The 23051-nt window shown below is 51.1% G+C and overlaps 1 protein-coding gene across 3 annotated transcripts; it reads right to left on the minus strand.

Annotated features, from left to right (window-relative positions):
• Positions 1-1526: 1526 nt before the first annotated feature.
• Phf19 (PHD finger protein 19) lies at positions 1527-21606 on the minus strand. Of its 3 annotated transcripts, XM_070012696.1 has the most exons (15): positions 21530-21606; positions 19049-19249; positions 18348-18429; positions 15986-16081; positions 15451-15551; positions 14828-14976; positions 12558-12653; positions 11817-11885; positions 11584-11704; positions 9513-9580; positions 8160-8324; positions 7576-7663; positions 6764-6849; positions 5684-5779; positions 1527-4097 (listed from the first exon to the last, which is right to left on the minus strand). In XM_070012696.1, exons 2-15 carry the CDS (start codon positions 19232-19234, stop codon positions 3755-3757), a joined length of 1746 nt encoding a protein of 581 aa, XP_069868797.1. In that variant the 5' UTR covers positions 19235-19249; positions 21530-21606; the 3' UTR covers positions 1527-3754. The 3 variants fall into 3 exon arrangements, with proteins under 3 accessions (XP_069868797.1, XP_069868789.1, XP_069868802.1); XM_070012688.1 differs by lacking the exon at positions 21530-21606 and having other exon boundaries at positions 19049-19307; XM_070012701.1 differs by lacking the exons at positions 1527-4097; positions 7576-7663; positions 21530-21606 and having other exon boundaries at positions 5694-5779; positions 19049-19307.
• Positions 21607-23051: the final 1445 nt, after the last annotated feature.

Consider the following 23051-nt stretch of genomic DNA (forward strand, 5'->3'; position numbering starts at 1 on the left):
ATTAGTGCCCAGCATTTTATTTCAGATATCTAGAAAAATAAAAGCATATGAAGAATGAATTTTTTTTAGAAATTTCTGAGAATTCTATTTTTTTGGTTGTTCCTTCTTTAGCTATTGAGGTATAACTGATTAAAAAAATATGTATTAAAGTATGGAGAACTTGACGTTCTGATATGTATATACACTAAGTCACCACAAGCAATTAATATACTCACCACTTCATGTAGTTACCTGTCACCTTTTTCTTGTTCTTGGTTAAAATACTTAAAAAATTTACTCCCTTAGAAACTTTCAAAACGTACTGTACAATAATGTTAACTAGTCACTAAGTTGACAGTTAGCTCTTCAGACTGTTCATTTTGTATAACTGAGATTTTCTACCATTTGGCCAATGTATTTTCCAACCCCTTGGAAGTATCCTAGTTTCTTATTTTTAATTTCAAACGGTAAATTTTGTTTTGGGTCCAGTCGTGGGCCAGAACTCTGGGCCTGGGTGCTGTCCCTCAGCTCTTCAGCTCAAGTCTAGCACTCTACCACTTGAGCCACAGCACCACTTCTGGCTTTTGTTTTCCTGCTTATGTGGTGCTGAGGAATTGAACTCCGGGCCTCATGTATGCAAGGCAAGCACTCTACCACTGAGCCAACTTCACAGCCCCCAACAGTAAATTTTGTTGCGAATTTAGGAAACACTAACCGGGACCACAGAGACTCTCCTGCCCAAGAGGCCTGCAGAGCTCAGTCAGGAGGGTTTAGAGAGCTGCTAGCTTTAGAGCTTGGATGAAAAACCCAAGCCTTTTGACACTTGGTGACATTCACTTCCCATTTCAACCCATCAACTTTAACCCACATGATAACCCCCCCCTCCCCCGCTTCCACTGTGGCTTTCTAACAAGGGTAGCTGAAAGGTTGACATGAAAGCCTGAAGATGTTGAAGGGCAGACATTAACACAACTAAGCCTTCCAGGCTACACTTAATTTGGTTAAAAAAAAAAAAAAACTGGCCTTCACCTCTATGTAAGAATCTCCTACCCCTTCACATCTTTTTTCTCCAAGCTGCCTAAACCTAGAGATTTGTTTTAATCAGGCACCATCTATTGTTGGTGTATGAAGATGAGAAAACAGAGGAACCTGACCTACAGTTATAACCTGCAGTCACATTATGCAACTCAGTTCAGATTTCTGGAATTGCAGGCCCATGTGTGCCTGTACTTTGGTATTTTAATAGAGTCATTTTCTAAGTTCATTTCCTTCCATCTCTGTGCCCTTTAGCTAAATGTTTTATGTCCCAACAGATCAGGTCCAGTAGATAAAAAAATGTTGCACACACTCTTCAAAAGGGCACGAACATGGCTGAGAGAATGTTCTAGGCAGTGGCAGAAGTAGGGGTTGTGCCATGTTCAGCCTACTCTCCAGCAGCGGAAGTCAGAGCCAGTTCCTTCTGTTATCCAACAAATGGTTGATGAAAAATTGAGAAGGGAAAGATAGATGAGTTTTCAAAGGGAACTTGTATGTTGTAAACCAAACACATTAATTATAACTTTAATATAACAAACGTTATTAAAAAGCAGCAATTCAAAACAACGTATCTTTTAGAAGGTGCACAGGGTTATAAGGTCAGTTGGCAGTAATGCAGCTGTTACCCCGTCAGAATGAATGCTGGAGTAAGAGTTAGGCCCCTACTGTCTTCCCAAGAAGGCAAGGCACCCCTTGCCCTTCCCTCTGCAGACCTAGAGCTTCTGTGGAGCCCAGTGGGGAAGGTACAGATGTACTGTTACAGGCCTTGATTAGCCAGCTTCTCAGAAGCCTGGAAAGCACTGGGAGATGGCTGTGCTAGCTGAAATCAGTAGGAAGCCACAGACTGGATCCCTGGTCCCACCCCCTTGCTGGCTGGGAGCTGGCGTCTCAGCTCCTCTTCCACCTGGGCCATCAGGAGGGCCTCAGTGGCAGCAGCTGTGGGTCTGAGAACTAGGCCCTTTGTCCATCTGGGCTAAATGGTAAGCAGAGGGAAGTGGGCGGGCTGTGTGCAGGGGAGGAGGTGATATTCCCTTGAAAGGCACTGTAGTAGCTGAGGTTTAAGGCAAGGCCATCTAGCCTATCCGTGGGTCATCGGGAGTGTTTGCGAGTGGGGGGGGGTGGGTCAGGCCTAGTGGCAGGAGACCTTGCTCCTCAGGAATGCTGTTCTGTTTTCTCCACCTCTGCCCACCAGCTGGCAGCCTGTACAACCCGGCCAAGCCAGAGACCACAGTAGCGGTTGGCAAGGCTGGTCCCAGTCTGGTACTCCTGCCCTCCTGTTCCCTAGTCAAGGCACTTCTTTCCATTTTCCCACCAAGTGAGTCAGTTTCTACTGTATCTGGAAGCAGCAAAAAAAAAAAAAAAGAGGGGTGTTCACTCCCTCCCAATTTTGGTTTCCCTCCCAACGGAGCTGAATGAATGTCTGTTCTAGGAATTGTATTTATACCTCCAGTAACAGGCTTGGGCCCTTGAAAAACCCCAGCCTATCCCCCAAAGTGACTGTCAGTTTCAGGCAGGGAAGGGATAGGAGAGTGAGGCCCCACACTTCCCTGTGGGGGAACCAAGCTGGCTCAAGGCCGAAGGAAGGGAGACAGGAGCTGGACTTTCACATTCAGTTAAAGCACATGGCCTTACAGGAGGCCAAAGGACAGCCAAGAGCGAGAGCCAGGCTGCCCCAGAGGGAATGTGTGGCAGTGTATGTGGGTGCATGTGGTAGCATGAGGGCATTGTGTTGTGGCTGTGTGTACACATGGTGCCATGAGGACATGTGTGTTACTGTGGCTGTGCACGCATGGTGTGTGTGTATTCGTGTGGCATGAGGGCATGTGTTATGTGGCAGTGTCTGTGTACATGGTGGCACCAGGGCATGTGTATTGTGTGGTGATGTGTGTTTATGTGCATGGTGGCATAAAGTCTTGTGTGGCTGTGTGTACACATGTGGCATACGTGGTGTGGCAGTGTGTGGTAGGTCTTGGATTTAGCAGGTCCCCCAGAGATTCCCAGTCCCCTAGATGACCGAGGACTCCTCCATTTCAGCCAGGCCAAGTCCAGCTCCATGGCTGTGGTCTACAAAGAGCTGTGGTCTGGTGATAGGCAAATTTCTGGGGCTTACAGAACTGAAGCCAGCAGGCCTCCCTCCCAGCCTTACTAAGGGGCCCCACTGCTCTCTGGGCAGAAACCTGGCTCTTCACTCCTCAGGCTCTGGCTCCCCGCATCTCTGCCACAGGGGCATTTCCAGAGGCAAGGGGAATGGCAGGAAGGGACAGAGAGGTCCTTCAGCCCCCTCTTCTCCTGCCCTCATAATGTGGTCCCAAGGAGGACAGCGCCCATGGCCAGACATGAAGGTTACCCAGTGGAGGAACAGATGTGCACATGGAGAATATGTAAACACACAAACACACCCTGAAAGGGGAGAAGGAGAAAGGGTCACGAGCCAGGGGAACACAGATTTGGAGGAACCAATAAACAGCTGGAGGGGTGTGAGTGTGCAGACACTGAAAAAGAGCCGATCTGGTCTCAGAGATACAGCAAGGGAGATAGGCCCAAGGAGGCTCCCTAAGAGCACCGGCACAGTCAAGGCAACACAGGCCTTGACTTTGGCCTGGTGGGCACACAAGGCAGGGCCTTCTGCAGCTCTGTCCAGGTTGCCTCCCCTGCCCAAGCCCAAAGAAATGGGGGAGCATATGGCTTCTGCTGTAACTCCTTTGGGTTTTCAGGGCTCCGGGTGGCCCCCGAGGAGTGGTCAGTAAGGGGTAGTCCCTTCCCATTCCACCAGGTACTGAACCTTGCCGTCCGGCGTGACCCTCCGAGCCAACACCTGGTACTTCTCCCCACAGGCCAACCGCCCCGCTGCACCAAAGTAGTTGGTGATAGATGACTTGAGGTGGGACAGGGAGGAGTCATCTTCACTGATGCTCTCAAATGTATGGCTGTCGATGGCTTCGTCTGGTCGCTCAGGGCCTGAAGCTCCTTCGGCACTGCTGTCAGAGGGGCAGCGCCCACCCAGCTCTGCTGCGCGTCGCTTTGCCCGCAGGGGCAAGTACGCTTTGGCTGCCAGCTTCCTCTTGCGGCTGCCCACTGTCCGCCTGCATCAGGAGGGGAAGAGGGAGATGTGAGGAATGAGATGGAACAATGGAAACAGACTGCTCACCCTGAGCAGTCTCTTGGGGGTCAGGCACTGTGCTAGACCTTGAGAGTGGGTTATTTTAGCGGAGCCCCACAGTAACCCTGTGAGGAGGAAAGCTGAGGCTCTAGAGAAATACCTGTGGAGAGCAAAGGCCAATAGTCACCAACTCTGAAGTTGATGCTCTGTGTCTGGGACCTACGATGGCACAGTGGGAGGTGACATTGTCTGCACCTCTTGCAGTTGTGCAGTGCTCGGCTTAGGTTGCCTTGGAGCTAGATGAACCCTCCATGGATAAGGACTAAAAAATAAACAACAAAACTTGTTCCACACAGGTAGAGGTATTAACAAAATGGACACACAGGACAAGATGCATATTCACAGATGCATAGAAACAGAAGCCAGGACCCCAAACACTGGTGAGAACAAGGAGGTAGGAAAAAGTACATTAAAATACAGAGCTAGGGCTGGGAAGTTGGCTCAGTGGTAGAGTGCTTGCCTTGCATGCATGAGGCCCTGGGTTCGATTCCTCAGCACCACATAAGCAAAAAGAAAAAAGCCAGAAGTGGTGCTGTGGCTCAAGTGGTAGAGCACTAGCCTTGAGTTGAAGAGCTGAGGGACAGCGCTCAGGCCCAGAATTCAGGCCCCACGACCAAACCCCCCCAAAAAAAATAAAAAATAAAAATAAAATACAGAGCTAGGGGGCATGGCTCAGCAGTGGAACACTTGCTTAGCATGGGTGAGGTTCTGTTCAATCTCAGCACCACACGCACAATAGTAATAACAACAATAACAACAACAACAACAACAATAGAGGCAACTGCAGAGAAAGACACCTAGACAAAGATGGAGATGGAAAGGCTTCAAGACCCTTCTATGGGCATTACACTTTTTTGCGTGTATCCTAGGCTTGAATTCAGTGCTTGGCCACTGTCCCTGACCTTTTTTACTCAAGGCTAGTGTTCTATCACTTCAGTCACAGCTCTATTTCTGACTTTTTGGTGGTTAATTGGAGATAATCTCACTGACTTTTCTGCCTGGGCAGGGTTCAAATCATGATCCTCAGATCTCAGGCTCCTGAGTAGCTTGGATTAAGGTGTGAGCCACTGGTGCCCAGCTTTACACTTTTACTTCTACTTCTGCAAGGGTCATACATACCTTAAACTATAGTTAGAGGAACTGAAATGCAGAAGAAATTCTGTGCCCTACAGCACCCTTACCCCTGTGCTATTGACCCCATCCCACTTTTGACAGACTGTACCCCCAGCCAGGCCTCCAGGGATTTCTGTTCCTCTCCCAGGCCATGTACTCTTTAAGATGCCATATGCCCCCTGCTTGCTCTTGGTTCTTTCCCTTAGGGTCCCTGGGAGATAGATCTGGCTTGGACAGTCAGGAGCCTGGACCAGAGCCAGACAGACTCAATTGCACAGGGTTCCAAGCCTAAGCTTCAAATGCACAGAATGAGCCTGCACACAGGGCAGGCAGAGGAGCTGAGGGATTGATGACCTGGCCAAGCTTGAGGGCAAGCTTGGACTCCAGGCAGCTCACCTGGAGTTATAGGAGAGGCTGGTGGAGGCAGAGCCTGAGGTGCTGGCAGCATCAGTGGAGTCCAAATCAGAGAAGAAGGTCTGGCCTGAGCTGGCACTGAGACAGGGAGCAGGTGAGTGTGGACTGGTCAGGTCCTGTCACCCTAGGGGTCCCTTGGGACCTTCTGCAACTTTTCTCCTTCCCTTCCTCCCTCTCTGGGATAAAGGATCCATCCTTTAGCCCAGTGGAGGCCCATCTTCCCATTACCCCCACACCTGCCTGTCTGTTTTCTATACATCCAACCTTCAAAGTCTGGGAATCAAAGCCTTCCCTCATCACTCGCTGGTGGTGATGATGTGCTGGGGACGGTGTTTTACGAGCCACAAGGCACTTGTGCAACACCTCCCAGATCCAAAGTGTTTCTATTATTTCTATTATAGACATGAAAGAGGTTTAGAGACATTAAGACATTAGCTAAAGCTACCCAGCTAGAATGGGAAGGTAGGTCTGGAGCTCAGATTTGTTAAACTCTAAATCCTCTACCTCTTCCTCAATGACTCCAGGAGGCACTGAATGATCTTCAGTAACCTCAAGCACAGGATGCCCCCAAGGCAGATACAGGAAGGCTTCTGTTTGACACAGCCTAGGACAGGTCAGTGAGGGCTTCCTGGAGGAAGTAGCATCCGGGTTTTTGGATGTGAGGGAAGGACAAAGGGCAGTCTGGGCAGAAGGGAGCAACTGAGCACAGATGAGGCGGCATTAAACTGTAAAAGGGTGGGGTAACCACTGGGGCTTTGGTCCATGGCAGCTATGATGAGGTAAGAAGAGGCAGGGGGAAGGGCTGGAGAAGAGGGGGTCTTTCTTAAGCAAAGCATCCTGGGCTCCTGCAGAGAGTGAAGGATACTGTGCTGAAAGCTCTGATGTACAGAGACCTTGTGGCTCATGAAATGTTGTCACAAGCACACAGGACAGGAGATAGTACCACTATCTTGGCGCTTCCTTGTCTAGCCCCTTTCCGGCACTGGTGGCTAATGGACACTTGGCTTCCATTCCAATCTCCAAAGCAGCCCGCCCTCTCTCTGCTGGGTCCCTTACTAATACCTTTTCAAACTCTGCATTTCATCCAGCGTGAAGTCAAATATGCTGGCCAGGTGGTGATTGGTGCTCCAGGCTGAGGTAAAGTCACTCTGTGGACAGAGACAGGACACGTCAGTCAGCAAACATCACATTTACCTTCCCATGTACTTCTCTCTCCCATGGAGGCTACACAGACTTCCTGCTGTCCAGCCTCAGCTGCTGAGGGCTGGGCCCTCCCCAGGGAAACACCTGTCACTTCCTCTGCATTCCTCTTTTGGGCAGAGAGGGACATCACCTTCACCTCTTTGGGCCTGAGCTATCTCAGTGGAACAATGGGGGGGGGGAGGGTCAATAACCCCTGCCTGGCTTCACTCTTAAGAGATGTCAGGAAGCACAGGAAGATTCCATAATAGTTGTCCATGGACCTTGAACACTAAAAGTGCTGGGGAGACGAGGCTTGGCTAATATTACTGCCCCCCAGGGAAGGATTCAGTTCCAGGGGCACATAAAGGGAAAGGCGCTCTTCAGTGCTGCTCTAGACTGCAAACTGCCGCTGCATTGATGTGTGTGGTCCCAGTAAAAGTCACTGCCTCAGTTTCTCCACTTCAACAGTAGAGGCAAGGATACTGCTTATCCCTGGCTCTAGGTTCTCAGAAGAATTTGGGGAGATAAGGAATGGTTTTGAGGTGCCTGGCTTTTCCATGTTTTCCTGTAAGAAGAAATGGGACATGGGGAGAGTCCCCTAGGCTTGAGGGGACATGGTTTTCTGCACAGAAACCCCTAAGAGGTATTGGCCCTGTGCGTGAAACTGGAGAATAAGAAAATCAGGAACTAACACTGGGAATAGCATCTTCCAGCAAAAACTTTGATCTTTTTCTTCTATAAACTCGCCTTTTCTGCTGCTGGAATTCGTGAGGCGACAAACTGTGGAGACAGAAAAGGGAGAGGGTGGCCCAGTCAGAGGCTGAGGGCCAGAGAGTGGGCCAAACAAAGGAGCCTTGGGAGCACTGGGGCCAATAAGGGGGCTAGATTGGCTTGGCCAAGGGAGAGGGATCCTGGGGAGCAGGCCCTTCCTCTGGAGCAGTGGGTATGGAGGGGCTATAGAGGGCAGAAAAGCAAAGGGGCCACTTGTATGTCCAGACACCCTACCCCTAGGCCCCAGAAATGGGGGCCTGGCCCTGCTAGGAGGGTGCCCTTTTCCCAGTCCTAATGCAGCAGGGCTGGGTCCCAGGATCTGGGTGCTACTCCCTACCCCTCTTGGGGATGCCTACAGTAAGCCCAGTTGGTGTAGGGACTCCTGACTTACAGGGATGCCCCACACTGCCTGGTTCTACTGCATAGTCTGCTATGTGCTGGGCTTAGGAGCTCCAGGAAAGAGCCTGAGCTGCTGCAGCCCCATCCCCAGATGCCCAGCACTGACCTGGCCTTGCTCCTTCCTCTCTTACGCAGCAGCTCCAAGGAGGTGCCGCTCTCACTTGGCACCAGCCCCTTGTCAGGCAGCAGCTTCCCAGGAGGGTTGGGTGGGACGCGGATACGCAGGCGGAAGATGCACTTCTTCTTCTTGATCTCCTTGCCGCAGAGGAACCTGGGTAGACAGAAAAGTTGGTCAGCCCGTCGTGGGAGTACTGGCCTCCTTTCACCCGGAGCTCCTTCAGTGGCCTCTGGGCTCTCTCAGACAGTTCCCCCCTCCCCACTCTGGCATGTGTGTGGTTCTTGCTTTCTTCCTGGCTTCAACCAGCCGCTATCCTACAGGAATGACCCCAAGGCTACAGAGTGCTTACGGAGTGCCATGACCACCAAGAGGCAAGAAGTCTCATACTGTCTCATAGTACAGATCTGGGCCATAAACTATGAGGAAGTAGAAGCAAGTCACTCTGACAGAGGGGCCTAGAAACTCTAATAGAGCAGGGGCCTCTGTGGCCTCAGTACCTGGCATACAGATGCACTCAAAAAATACTTGCCCATGGAACAAATGAATACAAGTGATAGAAGAGCATCCTGGGTAAAGGGATAAACATGAACAAGAACTGGGTGAACTGAACCTGTATCCCAGCACTGGGGAAGGTCAAGTGGGAGAATCTGGACTCAAGAGCTGGATTCAGCGGGGAGCCAGTGGCTCAGACTTGTAATCCTAGCTACTCAGGGGGCTAAGATCTGAGGATAGTGGCTCAAAGCCAGTCTGGGCAGGAAAGTCCATGAGACTCTTATCTCCAATAAACCATTCAGAAAACTGGAAGTGGCACTGTGGCTCAAGTGGTAGGGCACTAGCCTTGAGCTGAAGAGCTGAGGGACAGCACTCAGGCCCAGAGTTCAAGCCCCACTACCAACAACAACAACAATAACAAATAAAAGCCTTGGGTAATAGACATGGGAGTCTGGACATTCTCTTCCATGGTCATGAGGGATGTAGCCAGCTAAGAGCTAAGAGCTCAAAATGGAAAGACACTCGCTAGGGCATGGGTTGTGAGACTATGGTCCGACTGAGAGCTGGTTCCTAGCTAAGACCCCTAGCAGGCTGGAATAGAAGGCCAATGAGCAGGGGTGTTGGCCCATGGAACTGGGCCCAGCATCCAAGTAAGTCAGGCTGCTGGGGCCCTGGGGAGGCTTTGCAGCAGACTCTGGATCCCTTTGGCTTTGGATTACCAAGAATGGAAAGGATTTCCCCAGCGAAAGAGAGGGGGAGGAGGACCAGGTGGGGAGCACAGCTTGAGCAAGGGCTATGAAGCAGGCAGAAGCTGAAATCCCACAGCACTACCACCCTCCCTGTACGCACCGGCTTTTGTAACTGTTCAGAGCGTTGAGGAGATGTGGTCCTCGGTCTGTCACAGGGGTGCTGGTGAGCTAAGGGAGCAGGCCAGCAGGACAGTCAGACCTAGGCACAAGTAGTGTCTGCAAAGGCCCCTTCTCGCCCCTCCCCCTCCATCTCCTGATGCTCCTTATCCTCCACTGAATTACATCATCATCTCAGACAAGTCTTTCACCTCTGAGTTCATTCTCCATCTGCAAAGGGTGAGGAAGACTCCTGGCCTAAATATATCAAGAGCTGTATAGGATCAGGGATGTAGCTCAGTGGTAGAACTTGCTTGGCAAGTCCAAAGCCCTGAGTTTAATCTCCAACACTTCCAAAAAAATGTCTACACCCTTGGTTCAGTAATAGGCTTAATGATAGCGACATAATACATATATATCATATAATATATGCCATTTTGTATGTATACACATATACATATATATAACTTTACTTACAAAATGTGCACTGTGACTTTGTTTCTAATGGTGGACAGATAGGAAAGAAACAGGAAGGACACTAGCAAACTATGGCAGAAATCAATACAACCATTTCCTGTTTAGGAATCTGGGTGTGTTAGCATATGCCTGTAAGTCTAGCCCTTGAGACCTAAGGCAGGAGACCATGAGTTTGAGGCCCAGCCTGGGAAACACAGCAGACCTTGTCTGTCTCAAAACAATAAGATGTTTATGAAAAAAACACTAATAATTTGGAAAAGTATTTACAACATAATGTAACCTAAAAAAGATGATTTAAAATTTTATATACTTTGTCATCTAAACTATGTAAACAGAAAAGGCTGCACAGAAGCAAGATCAGAAGGAAATGTACTTATCTATGCATTATTTCTTGTTAATCTGGGTAGCATGATGTGGGAATATGGATTTTTGCAAGCATACTTTTTAGCAATTGAAAAATTGTCCAAAAGGACCATGTATGCTTTCACTATAAACCAGGAAAAAGAAGTTATTTTAAAGATATCAATGGTGGGGGCTGAACTCAGTGATAAAAGCACTTGCCTAGCACATCTAAGTCACTAGGTTTTATCCCTAGAACCCAAAACAAAACAAAACAACAAAAAAATCAAATCAAACCAAAGCCTCAACTGTCCAGGGTATACATGTATGCATGTGTGTGGGTAAATATGTATGCATACATGCATATGTAGATATATAAGACATAGTGTTTATAAATGTGTAAACATTTATTTTGTAAATGTATATTTCATAAAATATGTATCAAATATATATCTATAAAACATGTTTTATAAATGTTTAAATGACCAAACACTGTAAATAAGATGTTATATAAAGCTTTTGCCAGCCGGGCGCCAGTGGTTCATGCCTGTAATCCTAGCTACTCAGGAGGCTGAGATCTGAGGATCACTGTTCAAAGCTAGCCTGGGTAGGAAAGTCCATGAGTCTCTTATCTCCAGTTAACCACCAGAAAGCTGGAAGTGGTGCTGTGGCTCAAGTGACAGAGATCAGGGACAGAGCCAGGCCCAGAGTTCAAGCCCCATGACCAACAAAAATAAACAAAACAAATCAACTTTTGCAAGCATATGAGCTACCTTTTGTTTTTGTTTGAAATCAAGAGTTTGAGGCAGTCAGTAGGGAGGATGCCTCCCTCTGCATGTTGTAGAATTCTGAGGGTGCCATTGGGGGCCTGGGCACATATCCACAATGTAAGTATTTGGAAAGGCCCTATTCTAGCTCAGTTTTGGCTCTCCACCTTTGACATCCTCACAAAGTCCCTGTTGTTACCTCCTACCTGGTATAGGATCCACAGGGGTGAGTTCCCCTCCACTCTCCACTCTACCCAAGATCTTGGATAGGCCAAACGCCTTAGCAGAGAGCTTTCCCCAGCCCCAGCTTGCCTAGTGTTGAGTTAGTGAGCCTCTTCCTCCAACAGCTTCTGGTGAGATCTTAAAACCCCTTCCGGGCACAGGCTTGGAGGTCTGGAGTCAGGGTGTTACAGTCCAAGGATAACAGCTCAGACACCTAGCAACCATGTAGACATCTGACTATTGTCCCTCGGGTACCCCAGCTCTTCATACCTTGCCAAGCTGCAGGAGCTCCCAGTGGTGGTTGACAAAGGCCAGAATCTCCTCAAAGTCAAAGTACTTCTTCTTGCTCTGCACCCCCAGGTTGTAGAGAGCCAGGTGAACCACGTCCACCCTGGGCAAGAGGGCAAGGGCCAGGTGAGGGGTAGGGTGACCACAAGAGAGGAGAAAGAGGAGGAGCAGGGATGGGTAGGAATGAGTTGAAGTCAGCCACCCTCCACTCTCACCATCGCAAGGGCAGCCTCTCGATGTACTCTGGGCCTTGGTTACACACGGAGCAGAGGAATAGGTAGAACCTGCGGATGAGTGGAGAGGGGGCCTGTGCTGAGATGGGCTCTGATAACTCCCACAAGACAGCCCCTCCCACAAGACGGCTGTCTTCTCATAGTCAGTATTCACTCCTAGGCTGCCAGCTGGGGATCAAAGAATAAACCCTACCTCTAGCCTGTCCTCAAATATCATAGCCCTAAAGAGCAGCTGAGTTCATAGAGATGAGCTGAACCAAGATGGCCTATCGTGTCACCCTCATCCCCTCTGAGACATGCACACAATCACAAATGATTGAGACATGCACCAAAAAACAAACCAAACCACATAATACACAAAGTGCCTTCCCTGAGCTTTACCTCATTGGTCAGAAGAATCCATTCCCTAGTGGCTCCTAGGCCAACTCCAGACAGCCAAACTGGGACAGGGGCTATGCCATCCCTCCTTCCCAAGACACTTGAAGAAATGGGGGAGGGGGTTAGAAAAGAATTTGCCTCCAGTACCCTCAGAATTAGTGGTAAATAGGGATGCAGCCCAGCATGACCCTTCATTGCCTCTTGGCCTATTACAGTTGTGGTCCTCTTTCCTTATAGCTGCCTCTTGCAGACAGGTATAGACTATCACAGACTCTTTACATTATACGCCATCTCCTCATCCTTTTACCCCCACCTCAAGGTCTAGCTAGACCAAATCACACCTACCGATCTCCAAACACCATGGGCTCATTGAGGCACTGTGTGCAGGCCTCATGGAACCACTGTCTGCACCGGTAGCATTGTAACATCCGCAGGTACCATCTGGAGAGACAGGGAAACCAGGTCAGCTACATCACAGGCAGGAGGCACAACAACCTTTCCAAACACAGACTTCCTCTCCATTGGAAGAAAGGAAAGAGGACTCCCAGTCAGCAAGTGCCTAGGCTGTACAAGGGAAAGGCCCCGAGGGCTAGCATATGCCAACTCAATGGGTCTTACCATCTAATGTACGGTGCACCGCCAACTCTAAAGTACAGATGAGCCAGAGGACTTTTGGCTTGCTCAAGATCAGAAAGCAGGTGGAGGAGGATGATTCTGATCCCCATCACCCCAACTTCAAAGCCCATGTTCTTCCTACCATGCCACACTGAAGCCTCCTCCTTTGTTTCCCAAACATCAATGGCAAGGATGGTTTGCCTGAGAAATCTCATGGAAGAATAATGTCTCCTGTAAGCTACGTGGGGATAGGCCTACATCTGCTTTTTTCATTTAGGACTGTATCTATTCTAGCATAGCCATTCCAACAACTAGTCCTTGACCATGAAAGAAACACAAAGGTAATTCCTTAACAGTTAACGGAGATGTGGTCCAGGTTAATATGCAGATTCCCTTGGTCCACTTCAGACTTGGCTAATATTTGGAAAGGCCTTTGCAAGGCACATTCATAACAATCACTCATTAAGCATTGAGAAGCACTGTCTTATCCATGCTGTAAACATTTCTGTAAGCATTTCTCAATTTGTTGCCCATTAAGACTCCCAACCTCTGGGGAAGTTCATGGGTAATGAAGGTAAATAAGCCCATTTGAGAGATCAAGTTGTTCAAGTTGTTTGCCTGAGTTATCCAGGTGGCCTGTAAGCATAGCCTCTAGATCCTTAAGTTGTCAAAAGAACTAGCACCTGAGATTTCTGACTTCAGTGGGTCCTGAAGCCAGTCTGCTGAGATCAGAGACACTACCTGCTTATGTCTACCTTCAGGGCCCTCTCACAATGCCTGGTGCAATCAGCCCTAGGGTACAGAGTGGATTGCTCCTGGCTACAGGAAGGTCCAGGCCAGCAAGGAAGAATCAGAGTCTGGTCCCACAGCAGGGCAAGAATGCCTTCTACAACATGTCCAGCAGAAAGCCTTAACTCTGTTTGTACCTCTCTGGGCTTAGGATCTTCATATTCCATCTGTTTCATTGGCACTGACAATGAAAAGAGAACCATGAACACCCCCACACTCCCGAGCAGCAACTCACATTTTTAAGGTGTTTACCAAGATCCAGCATTGTGTGAATCTTTGACTCATCAAATGTAAGTTCTGTGCACAGCCACCACACAAGGGGAACTAAAACCGAGACTCAGGGGTCGTACATCTAGCAAAAGCCAGAACTAGGAGAGGACCTGGGCATCCTTACAAGGATGTGGCCTAGTATCAGGCCTAGACACTTAGCTATGCTTCAATACTTCCTCTTTTTCTAGAGGATCCAAGAAAATATCTGTCTCTACTCCCAGTGCCACCTGGATGTTAGCTGGAGCCCAGGTCCTTAATCTTCAGGTTCTCAACTCGAGGTCCCGCCCCACGGGCCGTACCCTGAACCTGAAGCCTTGCCTTCAGGGCCTGGCTCCTTAAGGGTCCATGGCGTCGCCGGATGTGTCCCAACCTGTCCTGCCTCCCTGGGAGTCCTACACTAGCGATCCAGCCCACGGGCCGACTGGCCCGCCCCTCCAGGCCACGCCCCCTCGGCTGTCACTCCATTCCCCCCTAGTCGGGCCCGCGATGATCACCCCGCCCCTCCAGCGCCTGCTCTGCCCCCGAAACTGTCACTGCCACCGCGGCTGCCGTTCCGAGCGCGGCCTCCCCTGGGTCCCGCCCCGCCCCCTCCCCAGGCTGTCATTCTGGGGCTGCCCCTCGAGGCTCCGCCCCTAGAGCGGTCTCGCTCCAGACCAATCAGGTCCCGCGTGCGCCTGGCCCCTTGAGACTGTCACTGTCAGGCCCCGCCCCAGAACTGTCATTCCAGACCTACGGGGCCCCGTCTACGCCTGGCCCCGCCCCCGAGGCTGTCACTCCAGACCCGCCCCTGCTTGGCATTGCCAACTCGGTTGTGATTCCGAGCGCGTTCCCGCTCCTCCACCCCCAGGTCCCGCCCCCGGGGCTGTCACTCCAAGGGTGGCCGCCTGTCCCGCCCAGCCCTGCATTCGGAAGCTCCCGGAGCACCGCCCCCGCGGCCTTACTCTCCCGGGCCTCCGCAGTAGCAGTAGCATTGCTGCTGGTTGGTGCGGTGGGGCGAGTCCCACTCGAGCTCTTCGGGCTGGTAGGACAGCACCATCTTCACGGCCTGCAGCGTCCTGGCGATGGCGCCCTTCTTCAGCGCCCCGCCTTTCTAGGGAGGAGAGGAGGGCTCAGAATCAGCCACACTTGCAGAGAATCAAGGGGGGAATGCTAGTTGGGCCTTAGAGGAGACCCACAGATAATCCATGTAATCTCACCAATTAGGATAACATCCACTCTATCCAACCAGGATCTCCAATTATTGTGGTACTCAACTAGTATGATCCAGGTAACAAGTCCTCATATGTACTGATGTGGGTATTTACATGAATCTTCTCTTTTAATAGTGAAGCACCCTTTCTGCTACCTGACACCAAACTTGACTCCATTTTACAGCTGAGGAAACTGAGGCTCAGATACTGAGGAATCTAGCCAATGGTCGTATAGCTGGCAAGTAGACCTCTCTCTAAAGTCCAAGGCCCATTCTGCTTTGGAGCTCAAGATCTATGATGGGAGAGGGGGGTAGTCCCACAGCCCAAGTGGTGCCAGGTGAGAAGGCAGGAGCTAGGAAGGTCAGAGTGCTCACCCGCACAGCCAATGCGAAGATGCAGCGTCGACAGAACCAAGGAGTGAGCCGGGGCCCATCCGTACTACCTGCTATGGGAATGTGGCACTGCTGGTGGTAACCTATGGCAGAGGAGAGGGTAGTGAATGCCAGTGGCTCAGGGCCAGTGGGCCCAAAGATGGCAAGGCTGGGAGGGCTTCAATGAGGATAGTTCTGCCTGCTAGCTGCCAGGGCACTGGCTGCTGATGCCCACCCAGGCAGGATACCAAATTGGTATCTAGGCTGGGGACCAAAAGGTGGCATTGACTAGTATAAGAGGTACCTAGGAATGCCTTCAGCACCTGACCCCATTCTGACCCACCCATCCTCTTTATGTAAATGCCCCACGCTGCATGTTCCACTGTACTTTCTCAGGTTTCCTCAAGGTCATCTCCCTGGACCCTTGACCACAGAAACATAAAGACAAACAGGAAAGCCCAGCAGTGAGAAGCAGTGACCAGGGTAGAGGGGAGATGCACAGATCCAGACCTTCCAGTGTCCTGCTTGTCCCACTCACCTAGGCCACACTTCCCACAGATGAGGATCTCATTTAGCGGCCCTGATGTCTTCCCCAGGCAGATATTGCATTTGGGCTCCTCCCCTGGGACACCAGCTGAAAAAGAGGGTCTTCTCAGGTCACATCCTGCTCACAGGAAGAGTTAAGAAAATCACTGTCCAGGAGCTGAGCCTTGACTGTGCAACGGGCCTAGCACCAGGCTGAATCTGCCCCCAAACCCTTCTGAAGTACCTCTTATTGTTATTCCTTTTAAACAAAGTATTTTAAAATAGACGTACAAAGATGTTTCAATCCAACATGTCAATATAGGTGTACAATGCATCTTGATCAGTGTCATCCCTACCATCATACTTCCTCCTCTCCCTTCTATCCCAACCTCATCATCATACACATTCTAAAGATGAGGAAATTGAGGCCAGAGGCTAAATTACTTGCTGAGCTAGAAAACAGGAGAGGTAGATTCAAGCTCATAGCTGATAGACATCAAGACCTTTGTTCAATGTTCCCGCTCCCTTTTTTGGTTGTTAAATAAAACTAATGGGATATTATGACAGTCTGTTATAATAAAACTCCATTATTTAGTCATTGATTGTGAATGCAGAACCAATCATGTTTTTATTATATTCTCACCCACTTCACCCTCCTGGAATTATTTTGAATCAAGTTCCAAATACCCAATCATTTTCCCCATAACTATATCCATTATATCTCTGGAAAAATTAAAATCTTCTTTTTAGAAAACATCACCACACATTTTATTTAACCTAAAACCGACTTTTATTAATATGAACACATTTAGTCCACAATTCCAACTGTCTCTCAAATAGAAATATCATCATGATTTTAAATTTATTTTTCCGAAAGAAGATTCAAAAAAATCCCCACACAGTGCCCAACTGATGGACTTTTAGAGTTGCTTTTCATCTGCTGGTTCCCTCTTCTCTCTTTTCATTTTGCATTTTTTTGTTGAAGAATAAATGTTTTTATATGTATTTAAATGGAATTTTATGTGGACTTAATATGTTGCTCATATGGATACATCAAATGGCATTCATCTCTCCATCACCAGGACCTCTCATGGAATATGGCCGGCAACAGGTGTTCAGAGCCCAGGCAGGGACCTTGTCTTTTATCCCTGAATAGACCCCAGGAAGGTAGTGTCCACAGTGGGTTTCAGTACGTCTTCATGGCTTAATTAAGTGATGGTCATAACTACAGCATGCCCAGTCTTGTGTTCTCATGTTAGGAAGTGTCAGAGGGCCTCCATTCTGCCAGGAAGAAGCGGCCTGCTACTGGGTCAAGCTGGGCCTTCTATACAAGCCTTGCAAAAGTGAACTGTCTTTTATCTCCAGCTGACTCCTTTTAGTGAAGGGGTAACCAGAAGAGGCCATGTTCATGGCTTTGGAGCCTTACATAGTATATTTAGGGTATAAGGGTCTTGGAGAAGGAACTGGTTTCTGTCAACACAGCTTCTTGAAGAAAGGGGCTGTTTGAAAGATCTAGAAACTGGCTTGGTTCTGCAGCCTCATGACTTCTTGGAATTTTTTTTTATGGTAACATGTTATTTAGAAGCTGCTTCCTTAAAAGTAAAACAGGCTAGATTGGGGAGCACGTGCCAGTGGGAGGGTGAACAAAGACAGTGAAGAAAGCTGAATATGATTGAAGTACTACATATGCATGCACAAAACCAGAACAATACAACTTACTGGAATTCTTTTAAGAAGGAGGTTGGGAGGATGAGGGCGAGAGACGGAGGGAGAATGAGTTTGATCTAGATACACTGCATGTATGTATAGAAATGAAATGTCCCCTTGTACCACTAATACATGGTAATAAAAATCCTTTTTTTAAAAAAGAAGACACTACTTCCCTTTAACTGCAGCACTAGCTTAAGCATTTTGCATGGATTTTCTCTCTGCCACCCTACAGAGCCAAGACTTTCAATATTTCTATCTTTCAGATGAAGAAACAGATTCAAAGATTAAATGTTACTTACAAAAGACTATGCAGCTAGTAACCGGCAGAGCTAGGTCCAAAGTCTATATGACCCTAGAACTTGCCTTGTGCCCCACTCCACAGGGCCACATCTTTTCTTGTTTATAAATGGCAAAGAGGTTGCTTCTCTTATGCCAGCTCTCTGACTGATAGGGGCTATTTAAGGCTTGAGGTATGAGTTCCCAAGGAGGGGAGGGGGGACAGATGTCACACAACTGGACATCTGAGAATCCCTGGTGGGTTTAGGATTGGCAAACCAGGGCATGTGCCAGGAATAAGAGATGGACAGAGAGAAGGAAAAACTGAAGGCAGAGAGGAGACTGAAAAGGGGAGCGGAGAGGTTCCCTGAAATGTTAGGATCACTCACCATGCTGTATGTCCTTCCAGAGAACCCAGTATTTGGAGTTGTCTTCAAAAGTCACAAGGCAGCTTTGCTTAGAACTGCTGACCTGGGGCACAGAGAAGCAACTTCAGAAAGTGACTGAGAAAAAAAGCCAGATTGGACCCTGGTCCTCCTCATGTTGTTGTTTTGTGCTTTAGAGAGCAAAGTTAAGGGGCTGAGGATTTAGCTCAGTGGAAGAGCACCTGTCTGGCAAGTGCAAAGCCTTGAGTGCGGTCCTCAGCTCTGGGGGGGGAGGGACTATAGAGAGCAGAGTCAGGCTAGATGAGGAGGGAGGCACTGAGCCCCTCACTTGCCCTGGAGCTTGGGTAGCTTGCCAGAAATATTGAAGCCAGATGGTCACCTGTTCTCTTCTCCAGCCTGGGTCTCTTTGCTCTAGAAGGCTCTCAGAGCACCTTTCTAAAGAACTGGTTAGATTATGTCTTAGGAATGGTGTCTGTTTCTGGGCATGATTCATGACAAGAAGGGAACTCCTATGGGTGTTGTGACAGACCACTGACACCCATCATGGGCACGGAAGGGAGAATGACAGCAAGAATGACCCTAATTTGTCATCTCCTTAGATAATTTCAGCTTCCTTCCCCATCACTGGTCTGAATGCCAGGCCAGAGGATGCACACAGAGATGGCTGAACTGAGGACTGGGGACCAGAGTGGAGAGACTTTTACCCTCTTGATCTTCCCGAGGTAATACAGCCCATCCGTCCACCGGCACAGCACATACTGGCCCTCTGTCAGCTTGGACATCAGGTCTTTGAAGTTGTTCTTGTGCTTGGCCAGGGCTCCATTGTTGGGCAGGTGGCTGGTGACACCATAGGAATCCCGAGTCCCTGAATCAAGAGCTCGAGTCTCCATCCGCTTCTGCTGACACTGAGAGAGAAAGAAAAACATTTTTACTTCCAGCTTCCCCATTTCTGAAAGTCCATCAAGGGAAGGAAGAAAACTGCCATTTCTGACGCCAGCAATATGTGTGACAGACAAGTTCATTATCTGGCTGAGTCTTCACAGTGACCCTAAGGGAGGATAGGGAAACTGAGATGTGGCCGATGGGCCAGAGGCAGAGCTTTGATTCTAATTTTACTCTCACCCTACCCACCCACCCACCTCAAGGTGTTTCTAAGAGTAGCAATCCCAACCAATGCAGAGCTAAGGCTCTGCCCAGGAGGGTGGTGGAGGAGGGGGCTACACCCCACTCCTTGCCTCAGCAGGCTGAGTTTTTATCCTGGGTATCCATGTTCTCAGGTGGAGCAAAGGTCTTCTCCAGCAAGGCACATGAAAAATTTATCTCTCTCTCATCCCGAGCTGACACCCATCCAGAGAAAACTCACCTAGGAACAAAAGCTCCAGGGTGGCTTTGTGAGCTGGTACAACCGTACTTGGTTGTGTCTTTTGCAATCGTCTTTCTTGTTCTCAATTATGGGATGATTTAATGGAACTCAACCCTGGGACATTTATACCTGCTTGAGTTTTGACCAGAGGCACTTTTGCTCTGAGCAGTTAGACCCATGCCAGTCTCTCCATGCCTCCTCTCCCCATCCTAATGGACTGCTGCTCCCCACTTACCTTCTCTTTCCTTGCTAATGGCACTACCATGGTCCCCAGAACACCCCAGACATCTCAGACTGCTCCAACAGTGAGCCGGCCTCTTCAAACACTGACTTCTAGCATCTCTGCTCTCTTTTAAAACATCCTGTCCTGGACCGGGGTCAGGCCTCATCTTTTGCTTGTGCCATTTCATTCATCCATCCATTCATTCACAACTTCAATACTTGTATTCTGAAACTGGTGCTCGGCTCTAGTAGGCACCTGAGGTGAGGAAGGCTCCCCCCCCCCCCCAGGATTCAAGGCCACACTCCTGCTTTCCTGAATATCTACCGGACTCTTTCAGAAACCTTGTGGCTCCCCCAAACCTTTATTGGTGTTCCCCGCCCGCTCCCCCCCCACCTGGGCTCCTCTGGCACCATGCCTTTCCATACACTCTCCACTGTGGCCAAACAGTGCCTTGCTCTGTTCCCTGCGCCTCCTGCTCTGGTCCTCTCCCTCTGCCATGGCCCTGGGCACCTGGCATCATCAGGGAGAATGCTGTGTTTCCGTGTGGGTGTGGCCCCCTTAACATCCTGATGTCTACCCAGCACTGAGTAGGGAACCAAAGATTCCAAGCGTGTGCCTGTGCGTTTGCGCGACACGCTGTGGGCACGGGGCGCAGGGCACTTGGACAGGGTCTTGGCTTTCCTGATAGTGAGCGGGCCCGCCCGCCTGCCCGCCCCCCACCCCCGGCCAATTCGCTCCTTTCTCCAGGGCAGAGGCCCAGGCACTGGGCAGGGGTGCAGTCTGGAGCCCCTGCCCTCTTCCTGCCACCTGGCTCCGTGGGCGCGGTGAGGACCCCACCCGGCTGGCCGTGGCAGGTTCACAAACTGACACCTCCAGCCCCGCCGCGCCGCGCCCCCCTGGCCCGGCGGGCCCCCACCCACCCCGCCCCCATCCTCCCTGAACGGGGGTGGTGGTGGTGGAGGGCTGTGATTGGCTGATTCAAACCCATCTGCACCGACGGGACTGTTTGCGGGTTCCCGTCCGCGTCCAGTTCAAATCCGCGGCCCCCGGCGCGGCGCGCGGGGCCGGGCGGGGGCAGGAAGCGCGGGTGATTCATACGCCGCCGGCCCTCTCGGGGCGGCCGTTGGCTCCCCCCGCACCCCCCTTCAGGTTGTTCAGGAGGAGAGAAGCTTGCAGCAGTGCCCCCTTAGGGGCTCCTCTCCAGTCACCCCCGACGCCCCAACTCTCCCCCACCCCACCCCGCCGCAGCCTGACTTCGGACGTGAGCAAAATCTCAAATGCCCCCGGCTCCATCCCCTCTGCAGGAGAGGGAAAGATTTGGGGGCAAGGTAGGGCGACCTGTCGATCGCGTCCGGCCTCAAGACCTGGGGTCCCGCTTGGGGTGTCTTGCAGGTATCCCGCGCCCTCCCGTCCTCATTTCCAAGTGCACGGCCCGCACCCCTCCCCCGCCCCGGGTGGAGGCGCGGGGTGGGGGGGGGGGAGAGGCGTTCGACCCGCTAAAGTTCAGAGAGGTTTGGAAAAAAGATGGGAGTTGGATGTGTGCCGGGGAGAGCAACGCGCGTGGCGGGGAGTCCCCGGGCCACACCGCGCGGGGCTTACCGCGAGGCTGCGTGTCCGCCGGTCCCCCTTGGAGTCTGGCCACCGAGCGCATCGGAGGCGGAGGCGGTGCGCTCGGCCCGCGCGCGCGCGCGCGCGGCTGCAGCCCGTCCGAGTGTCCGCCCGTGGGGCCGGGGTCGGGGTCTCGGCGGGGGCGGGGCGGGGCGGGGGCGCCACCGGGAAGAGGAGGAGGAGGAGGAGGAGAGGCGTGGGGAGGGAGGGGCCGGGGCGCTCAAGCAGGGGCCCCCCGGGCGCGGGGCGCCATCTTTTTCGCGTTTTCCCGCGAATTATTGACGTCCCCGCTTATGTAATTAACAGGGGCCGCGCCGGCCTCAGCCTTGGAGCGGGCGGCGGCGACCGCGGTGGGGAGGGGAGGGGAGGGGAGGCACGCGGCGCCTCCCGCGCGCCAGCCCTAGGGGCCCCCCTCCCGGTGCGCCCGGGGTCCCCCCCTCCCCCGCTCGCCGCGGGCGAGCACGGACACACGCTCCGGGCACACCCCGCCGGGCACACGCGGAAACTTCGCCTGTGCGCCCGGCGCGGGCTCGCGGCTGCACGCCCGGGCGCCACCCGCGCAGCCTAGGCACCGCGAAACCGAACCGCACGGCCAGCGCCTGGACCGCACAGCTTCGATCGTGCGCGAGAAAAACAGCCGGACTCCACGAGTCCCCGCGCACCGCGCCGTAGAGTCCCCTCTTAACCCCAGATCCAAGTCGTCTCCCTCCTGCACGGCTCTTCCTCTCCTGGGTTTTGCACGCCCTTCTGCCTGGTCTCTCTTGCATTCTGGGTCCCTGAACCATCGCCAGCCACACGGAGGGAGACACGGAGGCACACCAGGAGCCGGGGGTGCCCTCCGTATAGGTAGGCAGAGGGCTGCAATAAAGTTACGCTTCCAACGAAGTACACCCCGGAAGCCTGTGGCTGCCGCCGGTGGCTCGCGCCTGAGCCACTACTCCAGAGGCTGAGATCTGAGGACCGCAATTAGAAGCTAGCCCAGGGCAGGAAAGTTTGTGAGACTCTAATCTCCAGTTAACCACCCAAAAGCCAGAAGTGATAGTATGGCTCCACTTGAATGGAAAAACAAAAACAAAACTAAGAAACAAACAGTGCTCAAGCACGGGGGGGGGGGGGGGGGGGGGGAAGAAAGAGAAAAAAAGAAAGGAAAGGAAAGAAGGAAAGTGCACCACTAAGTGCCCACAGACCCAGAATACAGAAACACAACAAAGCTACCATTGCACACATCACATGCACAAACACACAACATATATGTACCCACCCAGCATGCATTGAAAGAACAATGGTGAAACAGCAGATTGTATGGCCATGCAGAGCTCCAATCAAACAAGCCCCCTCCTGCCCTCTGAGAAAAGGCAGCCCCAGACTCTTGAGGGTAAGGTCTGAGAGAACCCTTGGCCAACACTTCTCAGTCCCCTCTCACCTGCTTCCAGGCGCTGCAGACATCACCAGGAGACCAGGGGACTGTGTGCATTCATGGGTTTGGTGAGTGAGCAGCACCTTCCTTCCACAG

Source organism: Dipodomys merriami, unplaced genomic scaffold (assembly GCF_024711535.1).
Source record: "Dipodomys merriami isolate MVZ:Mamm:240054 unplaced genomic scaffold, mDipMer1.0.p SCAF_11, whole genome shotgun sequence".
NCBI lineage: Eukaryota > Metazoa > Chordata > Mammalia > Rodentia > Heteromyidae > Dipodomys > Dipodomys merriami.